The 11,574-nt window shown below is 58.8% G+C and overlaps 1 protein-coding gene across 4 annotated transcripts; it reads left to right on the forward strand.

The window, feature by feature from the left end:
* Positions 1–463: 463 nt before the first annotated feature.
* Positions 464–10,785, forward strand: C5H13orf46 (chromosome 5 C13orf46 homolog). Of its 4 annotated transcripts, none has more exons than XM_047553344.1 (9): positions 464–721; positions 2,527–2,578; positions 3,724–3,892; positions 3,979–4,026; positions 4,883–4,930; positions 7,146–7,213; positions 8,867–8,945; positions 9,012–9,184; positions 10,084–10,785. In XM_047553344.1, the coding sequence occupies exons 1-8, from the start codon at positions 535–537 to the stop codon at positions 9,060–9,062; spliced, it is 702 nt and encodes a 233-aa protein (XP_047409300.1). In that variant the 5' UTR covers positions 464–534; the 3' UTR covers positions 9,063–9,184; positions 10,084–10,785. The 4 variants fall into 4 exon arrangements, with proteins under 4 accessions (XP_047409300.1, XP_047409301.1, XP_047409299.1 ...); XM_047553345.1 differs by having other exon boundaries at positions 9,035–9,184; XM_047553343.1 differs by lacking the exon at positions 9,012–9,184 and adding an exon at positions 9,210–9,417.
* Positions 10,786–11,574: the final 789 nt, after the last annotated feature.

The raw sequence follows: 11,574 nt of genomic DNA on the forward strand, positions 1-11,574 counted from the left end.
AGACGGTGTCTGTGAGTTGAGGGAGGCCTCTGAGGCGGCAGCCCCTGACGGCTGGCCCTGGGCCTCAGCCGGCAGGGCTGGGCAGGGCTGAGGGACGCACGCTGTGCTGGGCCACGGGCGGCCGTCCTACGCAGCCTGGTTAGCACGTCAGCACGATGCCAATCCACTCCCAGAGTGGGCCCCCGGACACTGTCTCCACAGCCGGCCGGCGGGATCGCGGGGCCCTGCCTCTGGGCACTCCTTCACCTTCCCGTCGGGCTGCCCCGAGTTCCTGCCGGAAGGCGTGGTTCTAACACCTGTCCTGCTCTGGGGGAGAAGCCCAGGCAGCCTAGTCCTGCTCAAACCCCAGTCCGCAGGGAGGCTGCTCAGGGCTGGGCCTGTGAACCCTTGACCTCTGACCCGCAGTGACGTCACAGCAGCGCCATGGCAACAGCCCCCACTCTGGCTACTCCCTGGAGAAGACGACGGGGAGAGGGGCAGCAATGCCCTCAGTGTGAGGCTGTGCAGGCACAGCTCCCTCCTCCCGCGGGCAGAATGGAGAAGGATCCCGCCACCCACAGGAGGCACCGGCCGGGCCCCGGGGCCCTGCCCTCGGGAGTGGCCCCTGGACATCTCAAGGCAGCCAGCGATGGGGCCGAGCTCCAGAGAAGCCGGAGCATGGGCGGCTTGCACCAGAAGGGGGACCCCCCCAGCCGCATCAGGAAGCTGCGCAGGGAGCCCGGTAGGAGGGGCTCCCGCTGGAGGACCCAGGGCTGCCGGGCGGAAGCTCAGGAAGGGGTGGGGCCCATCCCTGGGGAAGGACGGTGCTTTCCAGTTCTAGGCTGCCTGGAGCCGTGGAAGCCACCTCCACTGACTCCTCGCAGGCGCACTTCAGCAAGCGGAGGAGGGAAATCCCCGGGACAGCTACACGCACGCACGCACGCACGCACGCACGCAGACGTGTGCTGGAGCTGAGGCCTCCGGAGGTTTTCCAGTGGTTAATTTTAAATCCGAGAGAAAGTGAGGGGCGGAGTCACTGGGGGCCTCTCCCCTGAGGCTGACACAGGGCTGGACGGGCCTTGACTCCCTGAGAGACAGCCAAGAACCACCAGGATCCAACACTAAGCTCAAGAGCAGCAGAGTGACCTCTCCGCCCGGGCAGGTTTTCCTCACCTGCTTCGGCAGGCCATCCACAGGCTGGAGAGGCAGGGTGGCACCCAGGTCTTGTCCTCAGTGACCTCAGCAGCACCCTGGACAGATGACAGAGGACCCAGCCTGAGGCTGGGTGTGCTGCCAGGAGGGGTGAGCCCCCCAGGCAGGAGCAGGTGGCAGTGGCCTGGTCTCTGGAGCATGACCTGGGGGACAGGCAAGGTGGATGGGGCATCTAGCAAAGAGGTTCCTCCATCAGCAGGTCTCCCCACCCGTATGCCAGTGGCAGGCTTAGGGCTTGCCCACTGGCCAGGCCCTGCAGGAAGCCCTCCAGGACAGGGCAGCCCCCAGCCCCAGGCTCTGGCTGTCCTTTCACCAGAACCATTGTTTAAAGCGTTGGAACTCCTGGGCCACAGTGGGGGTGGCAAACGCCTGTAATCCTAGCCACCCAGACGGCTCAGGCAGAAGCATCACATGTTCAAGGCCAGCTTGGAAAACTCAGTGAGACCCAAAGTAAAAACAGTACAAAAGAAAACGAATATGTAGGAATTTCCTGGGTTGCCGTTTGGCTCCTGAGAGTTTGCAGGAAGAGGAGCTGCGGCCAGGAGCAGAGCCACAGCACCCAGACTTGGCTGGGGTCCTGCCACACAGGACAGGAGAAGCCCTGCAGACTGGAGAGCCCACCTGAGATCAGACCCAAGGTTCACCTGAAAGCCCAGTCCCCACCCCAACCCTAACCTGCCTCCTCCCTAAAGTGCTTGCGCATCTGCGTGTGCATGCCAGGAATCTGAGCTCGGGGCGCTGGCAGGTGAGCAGGCCCAACCTCCCAGAATCACCAGGAGGCTAAAAGCATCCCCTCCACTTCGGGCAAATCAGAGCGCTCCTGTACCCTGCCCCAGGAGAGGACTGCTAAGACCATCTGGCAGAGGGGTCAGGGAATCGATGACCAGAGGGCTTTCCTGGACAGATCATCCCTCCTCCTCCTCTCTCTCTGCAAAGGAAGCCTGGGCAGGGGACCCTCTCCTCATGTCCTGCTCCTAGGACAGGGGATGTCAAAACCCTAGGGCCTCAGACATTCACTGTGAGGCACCTGAGTCCCACAGAGCACAGAGGGGGATGGGCCCCCTCTGTAGAGGAGACAGGCTCCCAGCTCCAACCCAGGCATACAAGGTGCTAGAGCAGCAGGAGAGGGGAGCAGGGTAGTGTCCTGGGCAGGGGCCAAGGAGGCTGAGGCAAGGAACTCATGGTAGCCACCTTCACCTGCTGCCAGGTCCTGACACACTCTGGAAGGAGCTGCAGGCTGGGACAGTGCCCGCAGGTGGCAAGCCCTGGGCTACCAGGCTTAGCAGCCTGTGCCACATGCCAATGGTGCTGACCAAATCTGTCCTTGCTTCTCAGAGTCTGAAGACCAGGGGCAAGACCCAAGGAGGGATGCAGATGACACCATCTGGTAAGCAGGGGGTTCAAGAACAGACTCCACAGGGTCAGGCTTGGAGGGACCCAAGGAGCCATCATCCTGAGAAGATCCACCGAGGGCTAGCAGGGGGGCTTTGAGAACTTGCACCTATTGGGAGGGACTTCTCACAGAAACAGGACCCCTGCCCACTCCCTGCAGCCCAGTTCCGTTGGCCCTGGCCTCACGGTGTCAGAGAAAACAACCCCACACACCATCCTGGATAGGAGGAGCTGGGCCCACGGAGGTCTCTTCTGTTGGGGTACGAGCATGCCCAGATGGCCTCACAGGAGGCAGCTGCCCCAGACGGACCTCTTACCGAGCACAGCCCTGCCCTCTGCTCCACCCACCCCATCCCACCATCTAGGAGACTTCTGTCACTGACTCGCCCAAGAGTTTTTCTCAGATACCAAAATCCAACTCACCACCATGGACCAGGAGTGGCCTGGCTGCCTTTGTGTGGCTCCCTTGTGAAGACCAGGGTGGTCAGCCACAGGTGCAGATGGACAGCAGTGGGCCTGGGGGACAGGCCTGAGCACACTTCCTGTCCAGCTGAGGGCAGGGCTAAGGCAGGTCCACTGTCCTCTTGGTGAAATGTCTGCCATTGACCAGGTCAAGAGCCAGCACCATCCACATCTCCCCACCCCGATGCTGGCGAGGCCCCGTCCCTTCACCCTGCATTCCTCTTGACCTGGCCACACCAACAAAATACTGCAGGGAGGGTCATCAGGTGGTGTGGGTGACAGGCACAGACCCAACCCAGCCCCTTGTCTGTACAGCTACTCAGTCTGGCCCTGCAGCTGCAGATGGTGGCCACCTCTGCACACCAAATTTTGCTCCTCTGAGCAGGTGGGACCTACCTTCTCTATAAGCCCGGTTAACTGTAAATAAGTTATTGCTCTCTGGAGACTGGTCACTCAGGGTGTCTCTAGACAAGAGGGGTCATCAGAGGGGCCAGGTTAGGCTGGCTTTCCTTGCTAGGAGGGAACATCGCATTCAGACCCTCTGCCCAGGGGAGGGCGCCTCACAGATGTGCCCTGCCTGGGTGCCTGTTACCCAGCACTGGCAGAAGGAGCCCAAGGTGAGGGCAGGTCAGTCCCCATCCCATGACACCTTTTCCATGCTTGTTCCCTTCCTCGCAGTCAGGTGAACCTCGAGGAAGACAGGAAGGAGAAGGCTCAGGATGCCCTGGGAGGCCTGGCCCAGGAGTGTGGGAAGACAGAGTCTGAGGTCGAGAAGAGCGACTCCGAGGCCAGCTCCAAGGAGGAGCAGGCAGGGGCGTGTGCAGGCAGCTGCGCCCTGGAGGCTGAGGTGGGCCCTGCGGGTGCCTGGGCTCTCTGTCCTCTAGCAGGGGTGTCCCCGTATCAACCTGCTGTGTGTCATCTTTGGGTTTGCAGGAACAAAAGCTGGAGTCCATGAAACTGAACAACCTTCTGGAAAAAGAGGCAAGAGCTTTCTTTGGTGACAGGAGCAAGCCTGTTCTACTAGGTGTACTGCAAGGCTGGCGGTCCGGGGCAGCCCAGCAGGATCCATGCTCCAGAGCTGCACCAGACCTTCCCCTTCTCCCACAGAGGCTGGGGTCAAGCTCTACCTCCCTCCATTATACCAGGGACATCCTTGCCCAGCATGCCTAACAGTGTAGTCACTAATGGAGTTGGGTCCTGAGAGGAGCCAAACTTGGCCTAGGAAAACAAGCCCAGAGACCCCTGCCCTGGTGCATTGCTCAGACAGTTGATATAGGAGGGTGGATTCTAGTCTTCCCAGACTGTGTGTTAGGTTATGGAGAGGGTGGACATGTTGTTTACCAGGATTTCACAACACACCACCCTTGGTGTGATTATGAGCCAGCCAAGGTGCCTAGATGGAGACCCTGGGGAAGCCATAGGCTGAACTGCAGGGCTACTGCACCCCAGTGTGAGTCTTTACCTGAGTCTGTGGAGGCAGAATCCTAGCTGAGCATTACCTCTGCTCAGAGGCCCTGCTGCTCAGAGGGTAAAGGTGTGGGAGACCCTTTGAGGTCTCAGGTACCTGATGGGAGGTGAGTAGGGTGGGTGAGAAGGTCATATTCCTCCCTCTCACTCCCCTGCCCAAGTTGGCCCCACAGATACCTCATGGCCACCTACCATCAGCTCTCCAACCAGCTTCACAGGAACTCCCATCCTGAGCATCACCAGCATCTGGTGAGCCTGGTGGCTCACTGCCCAGGCCTGCCTGGCTGCTCCAAGGCCAGGAGACTTCAGCCCCTCCCAGGATCTCTGCTTTCCTCCCAGATCAACCCATCTCTGTGGTTTCCACCCACAGAAACCATCTGCATTCGTGGAGATTGACCTGGGAGATCATGCCGAGGAGGTACAGACAAAATGCCTCAGACAAGAAAACCCAACCACCCACCGGGAAAATACCTGCACTACCCAGGCTGGGCTGGGCAGGTTTGGGGGACTTGCCCATAGCAGGCATGTTCAGAAGAGTAAGGCAGAGACCCAGGACCAGCAGCTCCATGGTTGCTCTGTGGTGATGAGGATTGGTCTTGGAGGACACCTTGCCCCTTCCTCACTGTCCCTTACTCCCACTCCCATACACTCTGGTGTCATGTTCTAGGGCCTGGGCAACCCATAGAACCCCTAGAACCCCTTGTGGGATCATACCAGAGTAGTAGAAAGGGTAAAGCCTAGATATTTGGACTCAAAGAACTACCTCCTGTGCCTCAGTTGTCTCCTTTGCAGAAAGGGGATTGTAGCAGCACACTAAGGTTTGTAGAGAACTCAGAAGAGTGCACCATACCTAGAAAGCCATTGTCACCATCAAGACTATCACAACCATCAACATTATCATTTCCAGAACCATTATCACCATCATCAGCATCACTATTATCCCCATTAATACCACCACCATCACCACCATCACCATCACTACTATCACCACCGTCACATTACCATCACCACCGTCACCATCACTACCATCACCACCGTCACCACATTACCATCACCACCATCACCATCACTACCATCACCACCGTCACCACATTACCATCACCACCATCACCATCACTACCATCACCACCGTCACCACATTACCATCACCACCGTCACCACATTACCATCACCACCGTCACCATCACTACCATCACCACCGTCAACATCACTACCATCACCACCGTCACATTACCATCACCACCGTCACCACATTACCATCACCACCATCACCATCACTACCATCACCACCGTCACCATCACTACCATCACCACTGTCACCATCACTACCATCACCACCGTCACCACATTACCATCACCACCGTCACCACATTACCATCACCACCGTCACCATCACTACCATCACCACCATCACCATTACTACCATCACCACCGTCACCACATTACCATCACCACCGTCACCACCACTACCATCACCACCGTCACCACATCACCATCACCACCGTCACCACATTACCATCACCACCATCACCATCACTACCATCACCACCGTCACCACATTACCATCACCACCGTCACCATCACTACCAGTGGCATCATCACTGCATCATCCCACTATCACCATCATCATTACTGTCACCATCACACAATCATCATCACCACTGTCATCATCACCAAAATCATCACCACATCCTGATAACCATTGTCACCATCACCATCACATCATGATCCACATCACTACCACCACCATCACCACCATTACCATTACCACCTTCCCCACCATCAGCAGCACCACCACCATCACAGCTACCCCACTGTCACCATTAGCATCAGCATCACCACCGTCACCACATTACCATCACCACTTCACTGCTACCCCACTCTCAACATCATCACATCACCACCATTAGGATCATCACCATCACCACCAGCACCACCAGCACCACCATCACAGCTACCCCACTCTCATCAACATCATCACATCAGCATCACCATCACCATCACCACTATCAGCAGCATCAGAATCACCACCACCATCATCACCATCACCACCATTATCGCCATCGCCACCAGCACCACCATCACCACCATCATGGCCACCCCACACTTGACATCATTGCACCACCACTATCACTATAAAGACAAATTGACACAGACTTGTCTAGGGTCTTCCAACAAGAGTGTCTGGGGTCTCACACTCGGATTCCTTGCTGTGGCCCATAGTCACCTTTTTGTGAGTCTCTTGAAGCTCTCTCAGAAAGTCCAAGTTCCTGCCTGAAGGTCAGTTCTCCACACTGCTCCTTCCCCCACAGATCACACCCTACAGTGGAAAGAGCTTGCTATTAAGTTCCCACTGGGCTACTTGGAGGACTCTGAGTTCCAAGGACTCCAGGAGGGTCAGCCACAAGCAGAGTTACACCAACTGGCCAGATCCCTGCCAGAACATGGTGACCCACCTTGAGGATAGGGCTCCTGCCAAGACCTTCAGCTGGGAATTGCTGCTTCACGAGCCCTGTCTGGTGGGAGGGTGTTCAGGCCATGGCTCCTGTGCCCCATCTCTGCCTCTGGCCTATTCTTTGGTAGGCCCCTCAGGCAACAACCCCAGTCCTCTGAACCTACTGCCTCCTCCACAGGTGGCCACCTGTGCTGTGAGAGAAGAGAAGTGGGGCGAGATGGACATAGGAGATTTGTCAGAAGATGAGTGAGTGAGGCCTGCGGGCTTGTCCTCTCTGCAGAGCGGACCCCCAGTACCCCTCATGTGGGCGCATGCAGAGGTCAAGCCTTCACCGAGGCTGAAGGGGCTGAGGGGCAAGCAGCAGGGCATGAGCCCACCTCACCCCACAAAAAGACGTCTCCTAACCCTACCAGCCGGCAAATGGCCAGGAAGGAGACAGGGAGGAGGGGAGGGAGCCCAGAGCGGGGCAGCACAGCATCTCCAGCTTGGGGTTTTTCCTGCAGAGGGCCGTACCTAGGCCCTGGGGGCTGCTGTCATGGGAGAGCTGGACCTTCCCAGATGGCTCAGGCCTCCTGGGACAGAGGACATGCTGGTGCTGAGGATGCCTCTGGTCACTGTGGACACTGTGGTAGTTGCTGAGGCCCTGTGCCCTGGCCATAGAGCAGGCTTGGAGTCAGGACACACTTGTCTGGCCCACGGGTGGGCCCTGTGGATCTTGTTGTCTTATTCAAACAGCAGGGAGACGAGTGGGGCTCGATCCCCCTCCCCGCACAGACAGCTAGTGTTCAGGCTCATCCTACATATTTCAGGGAGAAACATCACCGTGTGCATGGAAGTGGGGCCTGGTCTTTGATTAACTGGGGTGCAGTGGAAACGCCCTGTGAGGAGGAGTTTGGACACCCAAGTCCCCCTCTTACAGACAGGATGCCTCGGGCACATGCCTTGGACTTCATGTCCAGAGCAGAGCTGGACCCCTGGTGCCGGCCAGTGCCCTCTGGAGGGTGGGCCCCCAGCATGCAGCTCTGCTGGCACTTCAGGCATGGCCAGAGTCGGGCAGCCCTCTGCTTGGCGGGCTGTTGGAGGCTCACTGTTGTCAGCCCTGCTGCAGGCTTTTGCTTCTCGGGGAGGGAGCTCCGTGCAGGCTCCACTGCGCCCTCGCTAGGAAGTCCCCTCGTCTCCAGCCTCCTCCAACGTGGCCAGGCCACATCGGTTCTTACAAGACACCAGGGCTCTTGTCAGTTCCCTACCTGGGCTTTCATCTGGTGGGCCTTCTTCAGCTGGTGGTTGCGTTTCTCAGCATTTCTTGGTGATGAATTTGACCACAGTGCACTCGGCTTGGAGATCTTTTTCTCTGGACAATCAGGTCTTGGGACTACCCCAGAGAACCCACCCAGCGGGGAGGCCAAGTGACAGGGCCAGAGTCTGGGGCTGGATTCCAGAGCTGGCAGGGAGTCCACCAGGCTGACCTGGACAGACACTGGGTGTGGCTCACCTTTCCACACCTGTCTCCCAACTACCTGCACCCTACGGCTCCTGAGACGATAGGATCAAACCCCCGTGTGTTTGGCCCTGGGCCCAGGGTCCCTGCAAAGGGAAAGAGGTCCCTGCAGGGAAAATGCTGGCCACCTGCTGCAAGTGGCTCACACCTGGCACCTGGTTTTGGGGCCCCTGGGCAGGCTTAGCTCCATCACTGATCTCTCCTATTTAAGCTTCCCTCTGGCCAGAGAATGGGAGACCTGGGGCCCATTGAAGGACAGGGTAGGAAGGCTGGCCCTGTTGGATTCTGCACAGCTCAAGGCGGCTAACTGCCTGGGAGGGTGGGCAGTAGGCGGGGCACCCACGGGTGCCTGCAGGCCAGGCAGGTCTTTCTCATCACACCACCCTACTTTTGGCCTCCAGGACCAGGACCAGCTGGGTATGCTGTATCCCGTACCCCACCAAGAGGAAGGCGAAGGGGTGCACCGCCACCCTGGAGAAGGTACTCAGCGCCCAGGGCGGGGCGGGCGGGAGAGCACGGGTGGTCACACCTCCTGTGCCCGCCCAGGTTCCCTCTGACCAGGTGCCCAGGGAGTCTCTCGGGATTGGCCAGAGCTGAAGCAATGAGGGGCAGGTGAAGCTGGGATGCCAGAGACCCCGACCAACCTGAGAGCGCAGCCCTGAGGACCACCGGGCCACGTCCTGGCCCCTGGGGCGTGATATCACCTTTCACAAGACAGAGTGAGTGACTGGGCTCGCTTCCCAGGGAGGTGTGCAGAGGGCAGGAGTGCGGCTCAGCCCTGCAGGCCGTGTGGACAGGGACCACAGCTGATCATGCCCAGAACTGCCAGGCCTGGGCGATGGTGCAGAAGGCCCTGCAGCCGGGAGGTGCCCAGCAGCTGGACGACTCCTCCTCTGAGGTCGCCGGGAACTGGATCCCAGTGCTGTGCTGGGCGCTGTGTGCTCCCAGCTTGGTGAGCAGAGGTGGCCCTCCCCTCAGGCAGCGGCTCAGGGTGCCCCCCCAGCTTTCCTGGCTCATCAGTTGCCACTAGAGGCACGAGTCTAATCTGCAGGAATGAGGCGGCTCCAGGAGGCTCTGCTCGGGGAGGTTCCTGGACCCCAGCCCCAGGTCCAGACAAGCCGAGCAGGTCCCCGCAGGGTCTCTGCAGCCCGAGGAGCACAGCCCTCCACGGTCCTGACTTGGCCACGCGGAGTTTCTGAAACCAGTCAGGTCCTCTGGAAAAGTGACCTTTATTGCTAGTGACCAGGCTCCCAAGCAGCCCTCTCTTGAGACTGTGGGGCCTGTGAGCAGCGGGAAGTGTGGTCCCTCACTGTGCCATGAGCAGCCCCTAGGGAGCAGCGCCGGGCCCTTCCAGAGTATTCACACACAAGCGGGCCCCACAGCCCGGGCTGGCTTCTTGGCTGAGGGGGTGAAGGCGAGGCCCTCCCGGCAGCCAGGACAGGGTGTTTGGTGCGATGGAAGGGCAGCCTGCTGCCGGGCTTGTGACTGCTGCTGGTCCTCGTCAGTTCTTCCTGCCACCTCCCTGCAGTGAGCCCATCTGTCTGCATCCGGTCGTGCGATCCTGCAGACCTCAGGAGCGCCCTCTGATGGCCTGCTTCCCACACTGCTCTGTTTTCAGTCCTAGGAAACCACCATCCAAGAGCGGCGGCTGCACTGGACTCGACGCCACCACAGAATTCACACTCCTCCACGGCTTATTCATTAAAAGACGGCCAGGATATGCCTGGTTGCTGGAGCTCAGATACGATTCCGCATCGAGCCCATGGGGCCAGGCTCTGCCTGAGCTTCACCGTGGGGCCCAAAGCAAATCCCCACGTGCCTTGCACAAAGCAAGAAGCAGAAGCAAAACCCTCAAAGAAGGACATCAGCCCCCCAGTGCCTAGCCCCAGGGATGTGGGGACACAAAGGGCCAAGGGAGAACAGGGGTCTGCGGGCCAGGCTGGGCAGGGGTCTGCAGGGTAGAGGGTCTTCTCTCTGGGATGGGAGTTGCCAGGAGTCACGTCCAAAGGGACACACTGGGGACAGAGACCTCCTGCCCCCCTCCTCCCCCCACCTAAGGCTCCCCTGGTACTCAGAACTCAGCATGGGGACACCCTGGGCGACAGGGGCAGAAAGACTGCTGGGCTGTGGAAGCCTCTGGAAGGGCTGATCCAGACTGTGTCTCAGGGTCTTTTCCTGCACTGTGCGGGCCTAATCTCAGGACACCTGGGGCTTAGTCCACTGATTGGGGCCCTCTGAAGGGTAGGAGAGTGTCCTGTGGAGGGCAGGGGCCAGCCGCCCAGGACCACTGGATTCACTCATCCAGTGTGGCTCTGACAAATGCCAGAGGGATTAATAGGAAAGGGACCCGTGTCATGCTAGAGAAAGCCAAAGTGCCGAGGGAGGGCAAGCAGGCCGCTGGGCAGTGGACAGAACTCCACGGGGCTACACAGGCTCAATCCTGTCACCCAAGCAGAGTGGCCCTCAGCCAGCAGTCCTCAGATGATGTGCCCACAACTGGGCCACATGGTGGGCATCCTACGCCTCTCCAGGGAAACTCCAAACCTTCAGAGAACAGGACACCTGTGGTGGCTTCTGTGTCCCGCAGGTCAGCTCATCCAACCACTGCCAGGGAGACTCCCTTCCCAGGTGAGGGAGGCCCTGTCCTCAACCAAGAGGCACTGGATCAAACCACGGAAACCCTGTCCTTAAGTAGAGAGGAACTCGCACAGGAGTTCCCAGATTGTGCCTGCCATGATGACTCCAAGGTGTACAGGAAAGCAGCTCTCAGACTGTGCCTGATGTGAGTGACTCCATGGTGTACAGAATACTAGCTCCCAGGTTGTGCCTGCCCTGGATGACTACATGAAGTAGAATAGCAGCTCTGAGGCTGTGCCTGCCCTGAATGACTCCGTGGTGTACAGAATAGTAGCTCTCAGGCTGTGCCTGCCCTGAATGACTCTGTGGTGTGCAGAAAAGCAGCTCTCAGGCTGTGCCTGCCCTGAATGACTCTGTGGTGTGCAGAAAAGCAGCTCTCAGGATGTGCCTGCCCTGGGTGACTCCATGCTATAGAACAATAGCTCTCAGGCTGTGCCTGCCCTGAGTGACTCCAAGATGTACAAAACAGTAG

Source organism: Sciurus carolinensis, chromosome 5 (genome assembly GCF_902686445.1).
Source record: "Sciurus carolinensis chromosome 5, mSciCar1.2, whole genome shotgun sequence".
NCBI lineage: Eukaryota > Metazoa > Chordata > Mammalia > Rodentia > Sciuridae > Sciurus > Sciurus carolinensis.

What these genes read in the sequence shown, in the direction of transcription:
- C5H13orf46 (XM_047553342.1), top strand. Translation starts at nt 535, where the DNA reads ATGGAGAAGGATCCCGCCACCCACAGGAGGCACCGGCCGGGCCCCGGG. An exon ending in TGGGAGATCATGCCGAGGAG is followed by an intron (nt 4,931 to 7,145) that starts GTACAGACAAAA and finishes CCTCCTCCACAG; the next exon opens with GTGGCCACCTGTGCTGTGAG. An exon ending in GGAGATTTGTCAGAAGATGA is followed by an intron (nt 7,214 to 8,866) that starts GTGAGTGAGGCC and finishes TTTGGCCTCCAG; the next exon opens with GACCAGGACCAGCTGGGTAT.